At 57.6% G+C, this 14,961-nt stretch overlaps 1 protein-coding gene across 7 annotated transcripts; it reads right to left on the bottom strand.

The window, feature by feature from the left end:
- Positions 1–1,444: 1,444 nt before the first annotated feature.
- On the bottom strand, positions 1,445–13,872 carry MS4A10 (membrane spanning 4-domains A10). Of its 7 annotated transcripts, none has more exons than XM_045485402.1 (8): positions 13,781–13,872; positions 10,108–10,326; positions 9,532–9,651; positions 8,963–9,019; positions 7,203–7,334; positions 5,908–6,018; positions 3,952–4,079; positions 1,445–1,491 (listed from the first exon to the last, which is right to left on the bottom strand). In XM_045485402.1, the coding sequence occupies exons 1-7, from the start codon at positions 13,814–13,816 to the stop codon at positions 3,969–3,971; spliced, it is 786 nt and encodes a 261-aa protein (XP_045341358.1). In that variant the 5' UTR covers positions 13,817–13,872; the 3' UTR covers positions 1,445–1,491; positions 3,952–3,968. The 7 variants fall into 7 exon arrangements, with proteins under 7 accessions (XP_045341358.1, XP_045341356.1, XP_045341357.1 ...); XM_045485400.1 differs by lacking the exon at positions 1,445–1,491 and adding an exon at positions 1,549–3,128; XM_045485401.1 differs by lacking the exon at positions 1,445–1,491 and adding an exon at positions 1,549–3,095.
- Between the last annotated feature and the right edge of the window lie 1,089 nt (positions 13,873–14,961).

Raw genomic sequence — 14,961 nt, 5'->3', positions numbered from 1 at the left:
TCGCGGGAATCTAAAGTTCTAGAGCTCGCTGAGGCCCTGAGGGTCATCGAGGCCACTGTCCCCCCCTCCCCCCCAGCCGCTAGGCTCATGAATCCCTTTCGGGGCTTGGTAATCGTATGAGCCCTGGGAGCATTTCCAATTTCCCTTCATTTACACATGGTGTATATGATAATGAAGAAATTTTAAGAAGAAAGAATGAGTTTACATCACTGTACTCGATATAAGACTGTCAAGTTAGTGTTAACGACATTTGAGAGTTTCGTATACTAGACATTCAGCTCTTACAGAAAGACCAACGTCGACATTTTCCTATCTGATAAGTGATGCGAGCTGTCTTGCTTTCTTAAAAACAACAACAACAACAACTCGGTAGGAAAAGCAGGTATAGAAAATGACAGTGGTTGGGGCGCCTGGGTGGCTCCGTCAGTTAAGCGTCCGACTTCGGCTCAGGTCATGATCTCACGGTTCGTGGGTTCGAGCCCCGCCTCGGGCTCTGGGCTGGCAGCTCGGAGCCTGAAGCCTGCTTCGGATTCTGTGTCTCCCTCTCTCTCTCTGCTCCTGCCCTGCTCATACTCTGTCACTGTCTCTCAAGAAGTGAATAAACGTTAAAAAAAAAAAAAAATGACAGTGGCAGTGGCGAGCTATGACAGTGACCCCCATGCCTGGGATTACTAACCGAGGGACAAGCAGGTTCCCGGGTTTGGGACATGATGCAGTGAGAAGGCCCCGCACCACCCCTGGGGAGTTCTCCCCAACGTTCAACGTTCACCCTGCATCGACCCAGGCCTCCGGGTCGCTGCCAGGTGACAAGAAAAGGGAGGATGGGGGGCAAGGGAAGGACACCGTGAGGAACAAAACAGACGCTCCACAGACAGCTGTTCTTGTCAAAAAGCCCCTGTCATGAGAAAAACGTGGGAGGATTGTTCTAGATGAAAAAAAACAAAAACAAAAACAAAGTGATGTGACAAATATAATGCATGAAACTTGACTGGGTCCAGGTTTAACCTGAAGTACAGTAAAGGACATTTTTGGCACCATGGGGGGAATTCAAATATGGACAGGGTCTCCGTAAAAAAAAATTAAAAAAAATTTTTTTTAACATTTATTTATTATTGAGAGACAGAGAACGACAGAACACGAGCAGGGGAGGGGCAGAGAGAGAGGGAGCCACAGAATCCAAAACAGGCTCCAGGCTCCGAGCCGTCAGCACAGAGCCCGACGCGGGTCTCGAACCCACGAACCGCGAGATCATGACCTGAGCCGAAGTCGGACGCTTAACCGACGGAGCCACCCAGACGCCCCCCCCCCAATTTTTTTTAATGTTTATTTATTTTTGAGAGGGGGGAGGGGCAGGGGAAGGGGGGCACAGAGGATGTGAAGCAGGCTCTGAGCTGACAGCAGAGAGCCTGATGCGGGGTTTGAACCCACAAACCGTGAGATCACGACCTGGCCCGAAGTCAGACGCTCAACTGACTGAGCCACCTAGGCGCCCTGGAATTAAAAAAAAAAAAAAAATTATGTTTATTTATTCATTTTGAGAAAGGGAGTGAGAGAGAGAGAGAAAGGGAGGGAGAGAGAGAGAGAAGGAGAGACCGAATTCCAAGCAGGCTCCTCGCCACCAGTGCAGAGCCCGACGTGGAGTCTGAAGTCACGAGCTGCGAGGCCGCGACGTGGGCCGAGGTCAAGAGTCGGATGCTTAACTGACTGAGCCAGCCAGGCGCCCCACCCTGGAATCATCTTTAATTTTCTTACTGTGATAATACTATTGTGATTGTGCAGAATGCTCACATTCTCAGGAAGAAATGCAGGTGGAAGAATCTGGGGACGGAGGGTCCTGGTGTCTGCCACTTCCGGATGGTTCCACACAAAGGCTTACACGGAGATGCACGGGTGCCTGGGTGTGGACGTGCATACACATGGAGAAAGAGGAAGCAAGCGTGCTCACACCCCAGTTGAGTCGCTCTACTCTCCTTTTCATAGATTGGTTGAAACGAAACCACCGGTCCAGTACAACATCCCATTTTACAGATGAGGAAACTGAGGCCCTGTAAGGGGATGGGGCCGGGTCAAGGTCACAGAGGAAGCGACCGCCCGAGCGGAAATTTGCACCCGGGATCTCCAGACAGCCAGGCTTTGAGGTTCTTTTCTTCGGATTCTTTGTCCTAACCGTTTGTCCCACACATCGGCATGGCTTTGGGCCTTCTGATGCTCCGTCCAAGGCCAGGGACTTACGCTTGACATTCTGCTCCAAAGCCAGCTGGGACCCGCAGACGCAGCAGAACAGAAGCAGAGACCAGAGGTTACCGGCAAGTCACTAACCGAGACCAGAGGTGACAGCCAGGAGTGGCAACAAGGGAAGTGACGACAGAATTCAGACAACCTTGAACCCCGGGAATAGTCAGTGCGAGGCTCGGGGACCCCGAGGGCATCGCTGCACCCTGGGGTTTTGTAGGACTGCGATCCCGAACAGCTGCGAACCTGGGCTACCACACGGCAAGCGACCCATCTGGGAAGACGGGGTTCCCGTGAACTTTGAGGGCTGACTTTGCCGTGTGGACTGTGGTGGCTGTCGTACGGGCACGTCTCCTCTGACCAGTGAGAGTAGCGCTCCTGGAGAGCAGGGGCCATCCTGTCGCCACGTCTGGGCGCCGTCAGCGTGGAGTCAGGGTGCTCGGGTCCGAATCTGGGCTCTCTCTACTGCTTTACCAGCTGGGTGCCTTCGGGAAGCCTGCTTAACATCTCTGAGCCTGCGTGTCACGGGGATAGTGACAGAACCTACACCACAGATTGATGGGAGGGGCGAATGACACGAGCTGTGGCCCAGAGTCAGAAGCCCCGTCTCTACCGGGCAGAGTGAGTGCCGTGATTCTCCAGGGAAGAGAGTCCAGGCAGAGGAAGGGCAAGGGGGTGGCTCAGTGTCTGTGGAGCCTCAGGGAAGCGGGGGTGGCGAGAGGCAGAGAAGCAGGTGCTGAGCTCACCGCGTGGGGTGGCAAGCGAGTCTCGTCTTATGTTTGCAGCGTTTCCATCATGTTTGTGCTTTGCCTCTTTGCGTGGAAAGGTATCGGCTTCCTGTGTGTTGCTGACACAAAGTTCCCCTCGACGATAATGCGCGGCGAGAAGAAAAATCACTTTATGGAAACATGAGGGGAATAGAATACAGTCCGGAAATCGCAGGAATCACAGACGGTCCCGGGAAGGCTACATTCAGGAACGGAGAAGGCGGTTCTCCCTCGCTTGGCTTACCCCGCGGCGCCAGCCGGTGTGGACCTGGGACCTGAAGCCTCACTCACAGCCTTGGCTATCACAGCTGGAATCCCGAACCTGACTCCTATCTCTGAGCTTTCCAGCTGCGAGGCCCAGGTCCCATCATCTACCTCTCAGAGTACAGGTGGAGACACTGAGGCCCAGGGAGGCAGGGAGATGCGTGAACCGTTTGTGGGGGAGAACTGGGCCCCGTTTCCATCCGACTCGAGGCCCCGGCTGCGCCCACCCCCGATCCAGGGATTCAGAGCCACGCTCCCCCAGAGACCTCACGGTGGGTTGAGTGTGGAGGCCAGGCCTCCCTGGGCTCTGAGGCTCCCTTCTGTGACTCGCCCCACGGCCCCCCGTGGACGAGCTCCCCGTGTGTCCGCCAGTGACTGGAGGGCAGCGGACAGGGAGGGTAGAGGGGTGGAGTGGGGGCTGGGGTCTGTTCCCGGGTGGGTAGGACCTGGCCGTGCTCTGGTCCAGCTGAGGAGCTGACATGTTACAGGGGGTGGGGCCCGGGGGTCCCTTCTGGGCCTGCGGGCATGGGGGCCGCCTCTACCTCGGCCACCAGCACGGGGCAGACATTTCTAGCAATAGCCCCGTTTGCCCCTTTCTGGCAACCGCCTCTTCGGAACTGTGCAGGGAGAAGGGACCCGGGGGGAGGCGGTGAATTCTGACAGTTTGGGGAGCCCGGGGCCTCCTCACCTCTGCTCTGGCTCGTCTTACGTGTCACCCCAAGTCGCAGTCACATCCTCATAGGCTGGTGGAGGACTCATCGGTGGCCCCCTGAGCCCCCACGACGATGTGTCCGGAGCAAAGGATAAGTCACCTTCCTGCAAAAGAGAAGCCACCGTCCCTGCTGCTACAGTTGGGGAGTGAGTGGCCATTCACAAAGCACTTATCCACGGGCTTACGTGCTCAAGGTTCCCCCAAAGATGGGGAAACCGAGGCTTGAGAGACGATGGAGGGACTTCCAGAAGGCCAGTGTGTGCCTCTCTCCGCCTTCCTGTGGTCGAGGAGGGAGCAGGGAGAGGGGGACTGGCCCCTGGTTCTGAGCCTGTTACTAGTGTGCAGGTGACCTTGGGGAAATCACTTGCCCCGTCGGCTTCCCTGATGGGGCTGAGCCAGCTGATTTGCCAGGGTCCCTCCTCGCCAGAACACCTTCCAGGGGCCACGCTGGCAGTGTCCCTGGTGACTGCTGTCCTGTCCTCACCACTCGTTTGTGATGAGGGTGCTGCAAAGCCTGTGCCCGGAGCCATTCTCTCAGACAGAGGGGGGCACGGAGGCGTGTGGGGGAGGGCCAGCTTGGCCACTCACCGCGTGTGACAGTGGGGAGTCACTTAACCCTGCTGAGCCTCCTGCTTCCTCTTCCATATGCATAAGCAGAATTAGTGATAATTTGTGGCCACGGCAATGGGCAACCAAGAGAATCGCCTGCAGTGTTTAGCACAGTGCCCAGCACACGGCAGATGCTGATATCCGGGAGTGGTGACTGTGAATTCCCCCAGCCGGGGAGGGGGCCTCGGTGTCCCCATCCTGTAGGGCGGGGTTGGCCTCAGTGACTCAAGGCCCCTTCCAGCTCTCTGATGTCTTAATGAGAAGACTTCCTGCCAGCCAGCCAGGCAGTAACTGGGACAACCAGAGGGGGTTTGGTAAAGCTCAGGGCCACACGATCCTATCTGTGCCAGGTGAAAACCCCAAAAACGGATGGCACTAACGAGAAAACGCTCGTCGAACGAGTTCGAATGAGTTCGAACGAGTGTCGAACTCGAACGATCACCGGGATCACATGTTTTTAGTGTTCGGAAAGTTCAGATTATAATGGGAACTTTTTTCCTTTAAAGAAATGAGCCTAGGAAAATCACCTCTGGTCAGGGTCAGGGTCACCGGCGTGGGGTGAAGCTAATCTATTCCAGAATGTACCTGGCCCCAGCCTGACGTTCTGCCGTCCCCCCCTGCAGGCGGACCAGCACTTGGCCATGGGGTGGACACACTTCGGACTGATTCCTGGATTTCCTTACAGGCTGACTGACCTTAGGAAGTGAAGGAAACTCTCTAAGCCTCAGCTTATTGATCTTAAGAATGGGGAAGTAACTACCTACCTCCAAGGGCTGTTGAGAAGATTAAGCTAAATCACGGTATGGGTTTTTGGTTGTGTGTGTGTGTGTGTGTGTGTGTGTGTGTTTAATCTTCAGGTCATGTTTTTCTAAAGTGCTCATAACGGGATTGCCTGTAGCTCGAAATGCTCAGTCTCCTAGGAACCCCCCCCCCCCACCCCATCCCGCCTCAGTTATTCCCTCCACAGCCAAACCCCACAACATGCTATAGCTCTCCTGGCCTTCCCCTTCCTGGCCCCAAGCCAGTGTCCATGACTTTCTCTCTGCTGGAGGTCCCTGCTCCCACCCTGCCTGCAAGTCAGAATCCCGCCCAGCCTCCAGCCATCTCCCTGTGACAGCTCCCTGGCCCACAGATGTTTTCTCCTCAGTGACTCTGCAATTTTCACCTTCAATCAGCCTTTGCTCCCCCCTGACTTGTCTCCCCGGCTGGACTGTGGTCCCGCCTCCGTCTGTGGCCCCCACCGAGTAAATGCTCAGCGACACCCCTGCCTGCCCCCTCCCCTTCCTGAACCTCATGTCCCCGCCCGTCTCTGGAGGGCCTCACCTCTGCAGACCGGCGGCCAGCCCTGCAGACTGTGACGGCCGTGGAGCTCAGCAGGAAGAACTCCAGGAAGGAGAAGCAGAGCAGAGCCAGCTCCAGCCTCTGGATGTAGACCTGGAGGGGAGGGGGGGAGAGGGGGACGGAGAGAGGCCTCCTGGGTATCTGCACCCCTCAGGCTGGCGCAGGCGGGGTCAGACCCAGCCGACAGGGGGCAGCAAGGGCTTCCGCCGCCAGGTGTGCCTGGGGGAGGGCGGGTGGGGCTCCGCGGGGCCGGGACTGGGTCCTTCTTAGGCGCTGCTCTACGCCCACCTCCCGGCATCTGTGGGTCCTCAGCGAGCATTTATTTGTCTGATGTTGGAGGGCTGGAGAATCTCGTGGGCCTCTGGTGGCACCGCAGGTGGCCTTAAGTGCCATCTCATCCAGCCCCACTTAGATGAGGACACTGAGGCTCAGAGAGAAGGAGCGCCTTTTATTGTTGGGGCGGGGAGAGCTGGGCTTAGGACCACCAAGCAGCTGGGACATCTCACAGGGCATGAGCGTGTGGATGGGGAGTGTGTGTGTGTGTGTGTGTGTGTGTGTGTGTGAGTAGGCCTGCCTGTGTGCCTGCACATGCGTGTGCATGGGGGAGCTCGATAAGGAACAGCCCCCCACCACCGTGGTCAGGGACCTGGCCCAGAGGCCGGCAGCCACCACGTGGAGTGTCGGGCGCATCTTCTGCTCCAGGGGCCCCACGCTGTGCTGAAAGGGCCCTGGGCTCGGAGTTGTAGGCCCAGCTTTGAGGCCTCGCTGCACCCCTGACACTTGCTGTGTGGCCTCGGTCTACGAATTTAACCTCTCTGGACCTCAGTGTTCACTCCCCTAAAACGGGGGTAATGAAGTAGACTCAGCCTGCTCTGCAGGGCCGCTGAGAGGCTCACCCATAGTGGGGTCACTGGGGCTATGTCGTTTACAGAGCCTTGACCAGGGAATTGGCCGTTCTAGAAGGGGGTCCTGAATTTGCTGCTCAGCCTCACACGGGCCCCTCTCCCTTCTGGGCCTCAGGTCCCCTACCTGCAACAGTGGGCTCGGACTCAGTGACCCGAGGCCTCCCACAGCTCCCTGCCGCTGACCAGTGAGAAGCCAGCATCCCCCTTTGCCCCGTGCCTCAGGAGGGACGGGGTGGGAACAGATTGGCTGAGGGCTTCCGCTCCGGTGCCTGGGCTCTGGAAGGTTTCCTGAGAGCCAGAAGCGTCCTCCTGGCCAAGCCCAAGGCCGCACCTTCCTGGGAGTCAGGGGACCCTCGGGGCCGGGGCACTCACTGTGCTGTTGGGATACGGGGTCCAGATCGGGAAATCAAACGTCCTCTCCAGAAAGAGATCTTTGGCAATGACAAAGAGGCCCGCTAGCACGCAGAAGAAGCTGACGCCGTGTGCTGTCAGGCAAAGTATCTTCTACAAGCAAAAGTCACAACCGTCGCCCAAAAGTTAGAGACCCAGATCTAGGCCCTGTGTCTAGGCCTGGCAGGTGCTTGCTCCGTGGCTTCAGGAAAGACTCTGCCTGTCTCTGGACCCGAGGCTCCTCATTTAAATGTGACTTTCTGAGATAGCTGACCACCGGGGAGGCCCCAGGTGGCTTTCACCTTCTATGGGACAGGGTTGGGGGAACACAAGGGCTGCTTCCCGACCCACAGACTTTGTACCAAAGAGGGATGTTCCCACCACTGTCTCCCTCTCAAAGCTGGTTTTGACCATCCTCGCATCAAATATGTCGCCTGGTCAGGGCACTGGACGTCCAAATGGCCCCTTACCCATCCCCCCCTCTCCATAGGCTAGAGCAGGAGGAGCCCCAAAGGTGTCCCACGCTCACACACTCTGGGTCTGCCTCCTGCCCCACCCGCCACGGTCCCTGAAATGTCCCCATTCCTCACCGTCTTGGGTTAAACACGATTCCAAGAGCCTCTTATCAAGAGCAAACCCTTGTAATGGACAGAGTGTGAACATATGGAAACTCCAACTTGTACCAGGACGGACGTCCCTGAAGTAAAGCCTCCCTCTGCCCAGGCGTAGGAAGGGGGAGGCTTCTGGTTCCGAAAGGGGCCCAGCCCAGGAGGAATGGCAGGTTTTTGCCATGCATCCCCTGCCTCTGTGGGTAAATGGCACCACACTGCCCTGTTATCTATGCCTCTTGAGAAGGCAGGGGGATAGCCCCAGCCCAGCCCGGCCGGAAGGGCACAAATGTGGGCCAGGCCAGGGCTTGTGGGGCAGGAGGTGGGCTGAGGCCATGAAGTAGGAGGGGGTAGGAAGGGTCCTTCTGTCACCGATGTCCGTCCATCTGGCCAGTCTTGTGTCGGTGTTTGCTCTGGGCCCACTCTGGCCACCCCGGGCTGCTCCAGCCCACCTGTGCCTAGGAAGGTGCTCAGACACCCCACGGCTTAGTGTACCGCAGAGAGATGAGAAGACAGGTAAGTCCAACAAGCTGTGGGGATACAGAAGCCAGCCATAGCAGGTGGGGAAACACTACCAGGAGGACGGGGCACGGAGGCTGAGTTTTGAAGAATGATCAGGAGTGAGCCAAAGCGGGGCGAGAATGTGCCACCCGGAGTGGGCAAAGTTCTCAGGCCGCGGACAGGGCGGCACAGAGGAGGACAGAGTCCTGTCTGGCCGGTGGTGCCTCTGGGAGATGAGAAGCAGATGGAAAGCGGGCCAGGGCCGGCAGGCCTCGTGGACTTGCTGCTATTGGAGGCAAGCAGAGGCTCCTGGGCACCAAGGAGGTGGACAGCCACGGAGGGGTGGGGTCAGACTTGCACTGCGGAACAATGGGTCGGGCTGTGGTGTGCAGACATGAGGCCAGACGGGCCGGACGTGAGGACAGAACTGGGGCCCAGAAAGGGCAGTGGGGGAGGGGCAGACCTCGGGGCCCCGGGGACCCTTCTGCTGTCGGGAAGACTCGTGCCTGCTCCCAGCGAATCCCAGAGAACGGCTTCCCGAATCTGTACTCCACGCGGACGCCCTTCACAGAGCTGACCCGGGGAGGACTGGGGACTGGGACGGGAGGGAGTGACCTCACTGTTTCCACTCACCAGATAAGTCTTCAAGACCATGTCCGTCGTTATCACCAAGATCCCTGAAATGAGAAACTGCAGGCCAGATTGGCAACAGTCATGAGGGAGGTCGGGGTCCCCTGAAACCCACAAATTCGCTCTCTTCTGGCTACTGTCTGAGAAAGCCGAGCTCTGGTGGCAAGGAGCTCCCCCTGCCCACCACGTGGCCCATCCTGGACTTGCCCTGGCCATGCTGGGCTCCCCTGTGCACCCGAGCCCCCACACCGGGGATGCAGCTGTGCCCGGCGCCTCCCGACCCCTCCCAAGTCCCCAGCTCGTGCTCGCCCTCCTGCCGATGCGCGTGTCGGGTTAGGGGAGTGTGCAGACAGCCCGGGAGTGCTCCCTTGGGATGCAGGCCTGAAGGGGCCTCCTGGGAGGGGCTGAGAGGACAGAAGCAGAAGCAGGGAGGCTGGAGAAAGGGGTGGGCACACGCTCCCCCCCCCCCCAGTAGCTCATTCTGACCCACCTACGTCCAGCCCCCAACGCCGGGGTCCCCCAGGCCTGCCCACGGACCCCCACATCTGGCCCGTGTTTTGGTACCTACTCACAGAGGCAGCCCCCCAGAACGGATACCAAGACTTCAGCACCACCAGGTGAAGATCCGTGACAACAGAGACCAGGTAAGTCCCAAAGAACAAGTGCAGCAGAGCGATGACAACGTGGAAGGCCTGGGGACGGGAGGGAACAGGCGGCCACTGCAGGGGGGACCCGCTGGTGCCCTGCGCCTGCTGGCTGATCCCAGCCCACTGCCCACCTTCGAAGGGATCCTGGTGGGTCTACGGGGGAAGGACTGGCCCCTTGGAGAGGCGGCTGGGAATCCAGTAATTGTCCCTCCGCCTGTGGTGCTGCTGGGGCCTCCCAGGGCGGGGGTGACGGGGAGCGGGGGGAGGGGACGGAAGAGAAGGGAAGGGGAGAGACTTCTGTTGACCTGCTGTGAGTGACGCGGAGCCAGTGCTGGTGCGGGTGTAGACAGCCTCTCCCACCCCTCGGTGGCGTTTTCAGTTTTCAATCGGAGCAGGAGTGTGAAGCAGGGCAGCTGGAGGCTCCCCTCTCTCCCTCCCTCCTCGGGGCTCCCCGGGTGTCCCCCTCCCCGACTTCCAGGGCCCCAGGAAGTGGGCACTCACGCCCAGCTCCTTGAGAAGGCTGCTCCTCTTCCTGGGCTTCTGCTGGTGCCAGGCTGGAGGCAGGAAGCCCGGTGGGCTCGGCTCCCGGGGCAGGTATCTCTGGCCGGGCCGGGTTGGGCTGGGGGCCTGCTGTGGCGGGAGCCCCCTCACTTCCGGTCTGGGAAGAATTGTGGCCACTCCATAGCCTTCTGCTGCCAGGACTTGGGCCAAGGACCTTAGCTGCGGATGAGGGAGAGAGGCTGGGGCAGAACGCATCTCATTTCTGGGGCTTATGTCTGGTCAGACTCAATGTCACCTCTGTTCTCTGGGCCAGGGCCTTCCAGAACAGTCTGCCCTGCTCAGTAACCCCTGAACTTGGTTTGACCTGGAATAACCTGGCTTCTGGGGATGGGGAGGACCGGCCGCTTACAGCCTCTGTGGCACTGCAGGGACACCGCTCCTTCTGGGGCAGAAGAAAGGGTCAAATTCCCAGCCATTGCAAGACAGAACACATGCAAACTGGCGATGGTGGTTCCTCTTGATGGGAAAGAGGATGGAAGGAAACTTCTGCTGAGGACCTGCTATAGGTCAACGCTGAGCCAGGAAGTCAATATTTAACAGTGAGTCAACATTTACAAACATTTTCTCCATTCTTGGCAGTGGGATAAGCACTTTGCATGCATTATCCGATGTCATCCTTGTCCCAAACCTCTGGGGAAGTCCTGTGGCTTGTTTCCATGTTGCAGATGAGGCCCAGAGAGGTTAAGCCACTTGCCCAAGGTCACACAGTCAGGAAACGACTGGACTGGGACTCAAAGCCTGGCAGACTGGCTCCCGAGTGCGTGCGCTTAAATCATTTACACACTGTTGCCTCAGTGAATGAAAGGAAACGTTCTGGATGTTTTAAGAGGCGTGAGAGAGAGGTTGAGGGAAAACCTTGCGGGACACTGAAATCACCACTTGCTGAGGATCCCGGTCACGATATTGTATACTGATGGATGCTGGGGCACGTGGGGCTTGGGGGCTGCCTGGGGACTTAGTGAGAAAAGCTGGTCTTTCCCAGGAGAACGGGAGTGAGGTGGGGTGCGGAGGGGAGGGGAGCCAGTTTCTGGAAATCGAGGTAGGAGACAGTTGTCCACGGGGATAGGACTCACAAGTAACGCAAGTGGACCATTCTTACTCTTTTTCGGTAAAAAGAAAGGGGGGGGGGCGCCTTCCCCTCAATTTTAATTCTCAATTTTAATCCCAACTGAATGCGTTCAGGAGGTGCTGCCTGAGCACCCCCAGTTTTGCAGGTTTCCTGCCGTGGGGGTGCGGAAAGCAGGAGGGGGAAAGAGCTTTGGGGAGGCTGGGACGGACAAGGGGCCCGGATAGCTAAATTCCAGACGGGGAGGAAAGGAAGGGACCGTGTCCAAGGGCCAAAGGGCCAGACAGGGGGCACGGGTTCCATGCTACGTGACGTGCCTCAGTCCCCGGGAAGTTGGCTCCATTCTGTCAACGAAGACACGAGGCCTCAGGGAGGTCCGAGGCCTTGGCCGAAGTCACACAGCAAGAAAGCGCCTGAGGTTTGGGTCTCTGTGTGGTTGGATGCCACTGCTCTGCCCAGGCTGCTGGGCCCTCTGACAAATGTCTCCGTTGGTCTGGTTCCCGATTCAGTGGAGAGGCTGGGGGTCCCAGCAGCTGAGCCCAGATTCACCATGATGCATGACATCATGATATGACTCTTCGGTGACCTGACCCAGCTACGCCTAGGGATTTGTTCTCTCGATTCCCAGCATTTCGGGCAGAGCCCCTCCGACAGAGCCAGCTGGACCGGTGGGGGCACAGGGTGGGGGGCGCAGCTGGTGGCAGAGGCCTATCCAGTCAGCCACCCACTGCTACTAGACTTCTCTGGTGTACCAGGGGAAGGCGGGACTCAGAGCTGAGCCTGGACGCCACTGGGGAGCACGAAAGAAGGAAGATGCCCCGGCCGGATTGGGTCGTCCGGGGAGATCGTGAGACCTCGGTCCCCGGAGGGGCGCCTCGTACCTGGGCTTTCGCTTTCCAGAATGTGGCAGTGGGAAGGGTTCAAATATCCACTTGGGGGTTGTGTTCAGGGAAGCAGAGTAACCCTTCTCAAGATGTATTGCATGGAACACCGTTAAGGACAGAAAAGGAGCAGAAGGGAAATTCTGGGAAATCCTGGTTATCGATTTTGCCCTCTTTAGCAGAGAGGAGGGCCTGAGAATTCTTGTAGGGGAGCACTCGATTTTAGCACTAAGGACATTTCCCACACTGAATTGGCCGTGGAACCTTTTTTTCTCGTAGTCCATGGACCCTACAGTTGTTCTGTGTGGAACGCTTTTGGGCCGAGAGGCCTTAAACTGGCAAACATTTGGTTCTAGGGGATTGTGGCCTTCTTTGCCCCCGCTTTGGTTTTCTCCTGCGCATATCGTGTGCGGTCGGGGTGGGGATTGGACTGCGATCCCTAGGTGCCACTTCCAATTTCAAACAACTCTCTCTCGGGACAGGGGTCTGCTGCGGGGATGTCCTGCCACCGGGAGGGAGGGGTGCTGAGGGCGGGACTTGGGGGAACCAGAGGGACAGTCTGTCTGCTGTGAGGTTCCCACTTTCTGACGAGGGCGTGGGCTACGAGCCCTTAGAGGGCTTACACACTATTGCCCCCCTCTCTGCGCCCTCCCCCCCCCCCCCCCGCCCCATGTCCCATTCCTCCAGAACCTGGTACAGAGCTGCTTGGGTGGAGATGGGCTGATTGGGGTGGGGGTGGGGGGCAGCCAGAGACCCAGGGGGGCGATGGCCTTGGTCCCTCCCCTGTCCCGCAGCCAGCTGAGGCCCCGAAGGCCCAGCCAACCTGGCGTTTCCAGGAAAGCCAGCCAGGGCCCAGGTACCCTTTGTTCCTTCAGCTCCTGGAAGCCGGCTTCCCCTAGTGTTTCAGGACAGCATGCTGGTATAAGGGGACAGTCCCCAGCAAGGAGCCCAGGTGCCAGCAGGAAATGGAGGCCTCCACTCTAGGGTGGAGTCAGGAGGCCTGGATTCGAGTACTGGCTCTGCGTGGTCTTGGGCAAATCCATTCCCCTCTTTGGGGCTCTGTTTTCTCATAATTTGTGTGTGTGTGTGTGTGTGTGTGTGTGAGAGAGAGAGAGAGAGAGAGAGAGAGAGACAGAGAGAGAGAGTTTCTGGGATTGGAATGGAAACAGCTACAGCCCTTCCCACCTCTAATGGCCAATGACTGGTGGCAGATGGGTTCTAGGCAGTGGGTTCCTCCTTGGGGCAAATGCTGTTGGTGCCCCCCGCTCCCCATTTACCGGGGGGTGGGGCACCCATTGCCAGCTGCTGTAATCACTGGTGCTAAGGGCTCCTAACTGCTCCCTTCTGGGAGTTTAGTTACACCCCTCCCCCAATCTGCAGTCAATGACTGACTGGCACAGGGTATAAGAGGACAGTCCCTTTGCCTCAGGGTAGGACCAAGCCTGTGCTCCCAAGCACCCCTGGCGTGGGATCAGGCTGAAGCCAGTGGTCAGCTGAAACCGCATCTGTCCTTGGATTGTTTCACCGGCCCGTCCTGCTTTTTGCTCTTCTCCCCAGAGCACTCCCTCATAAACCAGTCGCACAAAATCCTTGTCTCAGGCTCTGCTTCTATAGAATCTGACTGAAGACACTCCCTTCCTTATTCCTGCTGTAGGGGACCACTCACCTGGCCCTGGGACCTCCACTGGGAGCTTCCGGCCATGCTCTGCCCTCTGGATCCGACTCAGCCCCACAGAGACAATGCCAGAAGATCAGAACATCTTTATGACATTAGACTTTGGATCTTTTCCCTCCTGGCCCCGCCTTCTGCTTCATGCCCCGCAGCCTGTGAGCTGTCAGCATCTTCCCCACCCCCCAAACCCAGGCAGGTAGAAATCCTTGCACCCTCTTTACAGCTGCAAATTTCCTTCGGCAAATCAACCTGTTTACAATGCGGGACAGATGGGGTGAAGAAGATTGTAAATTTTCATACAGTCACGGTTGAGCCTTTTAAAATATCTTTCTGGGGGCCTGGGTGGCTCAGTCGGTTAGGTGCCTGACTCTTGATTTCGGCTCAGGTCATGATCTCACGGCTGGTGCATTCGAGTCCCTCGTTCGGCTGTGCGCTGACCGTGCAGAACCTGCTTGGGATTCTTTTCTCTCCCTCTCTCTCTGCCCCCCCCCCCCAAATAAATAAATAAACAAAGTTAAAAAAAAAGTTTCCAGCTTTGGAAAATTTCAGACATTTCCAAAAGTAGAGAAAATGGTCCAGTGAACGCCCGCATACCATCGCCTGGGTTACAGCGGTCATGGGCTTGTAGCTGACCTTGTCCATCTGCCCCCACTCCTCCCCACGAGGAAGCAGTGCTCTGGGGTCCCACAGCTGCATGTGTAAACATGGCAGGATTTATCTCTGAAAGATAAGGACTCTTTAAAAAGACTATGATCCCGGGGCGCCAGGCTCCGAGCTGTCAGCACAGAGCCTGACGTGGGGCTCGAACTCACGAAACGTGAGATCATGACCTGAGATGAAGTCGGACGCCCAACTGAGGCACCCAGGCACCCCCCCCCCCCGTTTTTTTTAAATATATATATATATTTTTAACATTTATTCGCTTTTTGAGAGACAGAGACAGAATGCGAGCAGGGCAGGAGCAGAGAGAGAGGGAGACACAGAATCCGTAACATTAAAAAATATTTAACAAGATGACGATCCTGTGTCACAAGTAAAGAATTAAGGCATGTGAGGTTTTGGTGCCCACCGGGCTGCATTGAAGCTCAGCACGGTGACCCCGCGGAGCCCTGGGCAGTACAGTTTTGCGACGACTCCCGTGCGGCACAGAGAGCGCTCCTCTGGCCCAGCCCTTG

The sequence above is a fragment of the Leopardus geoffroyi genome, chromosome D1 (assembly GCF_018350155.1).
Source record: "Leopardus geoffroyi isolate Oge1 chromosome D1, O.geoffroyi_Oge1_pat1.0, whole genome shotgun sequence".
Classification (NCBI taxonomy): Eukaryota; Metazoa; Chordata; class Mammalia; order Carnivora; family Felidae; genus Leopardus; species Leopardus geoffroyi.
Note: the sequence above shows the minus strand (reverse complement) of the source record. Positions and strands in the feature narration are given on the sequence as shown.

Coding starts and splice junctions, on each gene's coding strand:
- MS4A10 (XM_045485402.1), bottom strand. CDS start 13,816: ATGGCCGGAAGCTCCCAGTGGAGGTCCCAGGGCCAG. Junction 9,652..10,107: donor GCCTTCTCAAGGAGCTGGGC/GTGAGTGCCCAC, acceptor TCCCGTCCCCAG/GCCTTCCACGTTGTCATCGC. Junction 6,019..7,202: donor CCCCGTATCCCAACAGCACA/GTGAGTGCCCCG, acceptor CCTCCCCTCCAG/GTCTACATCCAGAGGCTGGA.